Below are 1,400 nucleotides of genomic sequence, written 5' to 3'. Positions count from 1 at the left end.
TCTTTATTAACTTTTCGCGTGTATATTGTTAATTCTTCCTTGGATAGATTAGCTACGAGATACACTATACTTTTTTCTTTTTTTTAATAACGCACACACTCAACATAGCCCCGCACTAGGGAAACCCTGTGTCGCGGGTGCCATGGACACACACATAGACAACCACAAATTACACCCAAACTCACGAGAGAAATAATTGTAGGCCATACAACTATTTCTCCCGGCCCGGGAATCGAACCTGGGACCTCTGCGTGGCAGTCCGGCATGGTAACCGTTCGATCACAGAGGCAGTCAATAAAACGGTGAACTTCATAAATGTTTTATAATTTTACAAAACAATTCAAACAATTTGAAATCGCTGACATAAGTGATAATTCACATAACTAAAACACTGTCGAACATATTGGCAAGTGTAACACTCTCCTTGGCGACTCTCGTCCAAAGAGACCGCCACAGCCAGCCCGCGATAAGAGGCGGCGTCTAAAGCCGCCACAATTGTAACAAAACTAGTGGAGTAGTTTCACAAAAAAATAATTGAATATCGGCCATTCTCACATTCGGTGTTCTCGCTTAATGTTGGGTACATATATAAATATGAACAACTTTATCAATGTCTAAATGACATTAGAATAGATAAAGTTTTCGAGTTTTTAAGAAAGAAATATTTTTTGGAAACGGCAATTAGATCTAATTACAGTTAAAATATTAATGTCTTAATGAGACGAAAACTACCTTATCTATGCTAATGCCATTTAGACATATTGACAATTAAGCTTAAAGTTAAATATGAACATATTTCAATGTTACGGTAATCAGGCTGACGTCACAGAAATGGCTACGGTAATTAGGCTGAGAACATTGAATGTGAGAATGGCCGATATAATGGTAATAAAACATCGTGATATTCAATAAACTTAAAAAAATAGATTTTTCTCACCTTTCCCTTTCCCTGCCAGTAAAGCATCTAGATCTACAAAGACATCAGTCAGGATGACAGTTAAAGCTAGTGCTGTAGCGAGCAGGGTGATGCAAACCACTCTATAGAAGACTCCATCGAAGTTGCAACGCGGGGGGCTCATAGCCAGCGCTGAAAGTGTTAAAATATTTCTTTTTTTTTTAATTGTGCATTTGGCGTGTTGGTACGCCAACCCACCCAAAATTTCAAATTAAATTAGATGAAGCTGGGGGTGCAATTTTTATTTTTATTTTCATTTATTTAAATTTTTATTTATTTATCCAAAGTTTATTTTTGTTTATTTTATTTCAGTTTCAAAAATTTTATGTGACTATTGTTATAGTTCAATTTTTATGTTTAAGGCTCAACTCACACTGGCGCAGTGTCGAAGCGTCGCGTCACTCGCGTCTTGTTTTCCGACTACAGCGACACGCGACGACTCTCG

At 37.4% G+C, this 1,400-nt stretch overlaps 1 protein-coding gene across 1 annotated transcript in view; it reads right to left on the bottom strand.

Annotated features, from left to right (window-relative positions):
- Window positions 1–1,084, bottom strand: part of LOC113232126 — a 14,843-nt gene extending 13,759 nt beyond the window's left edge. Inside the window, exon 1 of the mRNA XM_026466762.1 lies at window positions 938–1,084. Within this exon, the coding sequence (XP_026322547.1) occupies window positions 938–1,079 (142 nt within the window). The 5' untranslated portion in view covers window positions 1,080–1,084. The remainder of the gene's footprint in view (window positions 1–937) is intronic.
- Window positions 1,085–1,400: the final 316 nt, after the last annotated feature.

The sequence above is a fragment of the Hyposmocoma kahamanoa genome, unplaced genomic scaffold (assembly GCF_003589595.1).
Source record: "Hyposmocoma kahamanoa isolate Upper Pololo Valley unplaced genomic scaffold, ASM358959v1 67, whole genome shotgun sequence".
Taxonomy (NCBI): Eukaryota; Metazoa; Arthropoda; class Insecta; order Lepidoptera; family Cosmopterigidae; genus Hyposmocoma; species Hyposmocoma kahamanoa.
This window is presented reverse-complemented; position numbering and strand designations above follow the sequence as displayed.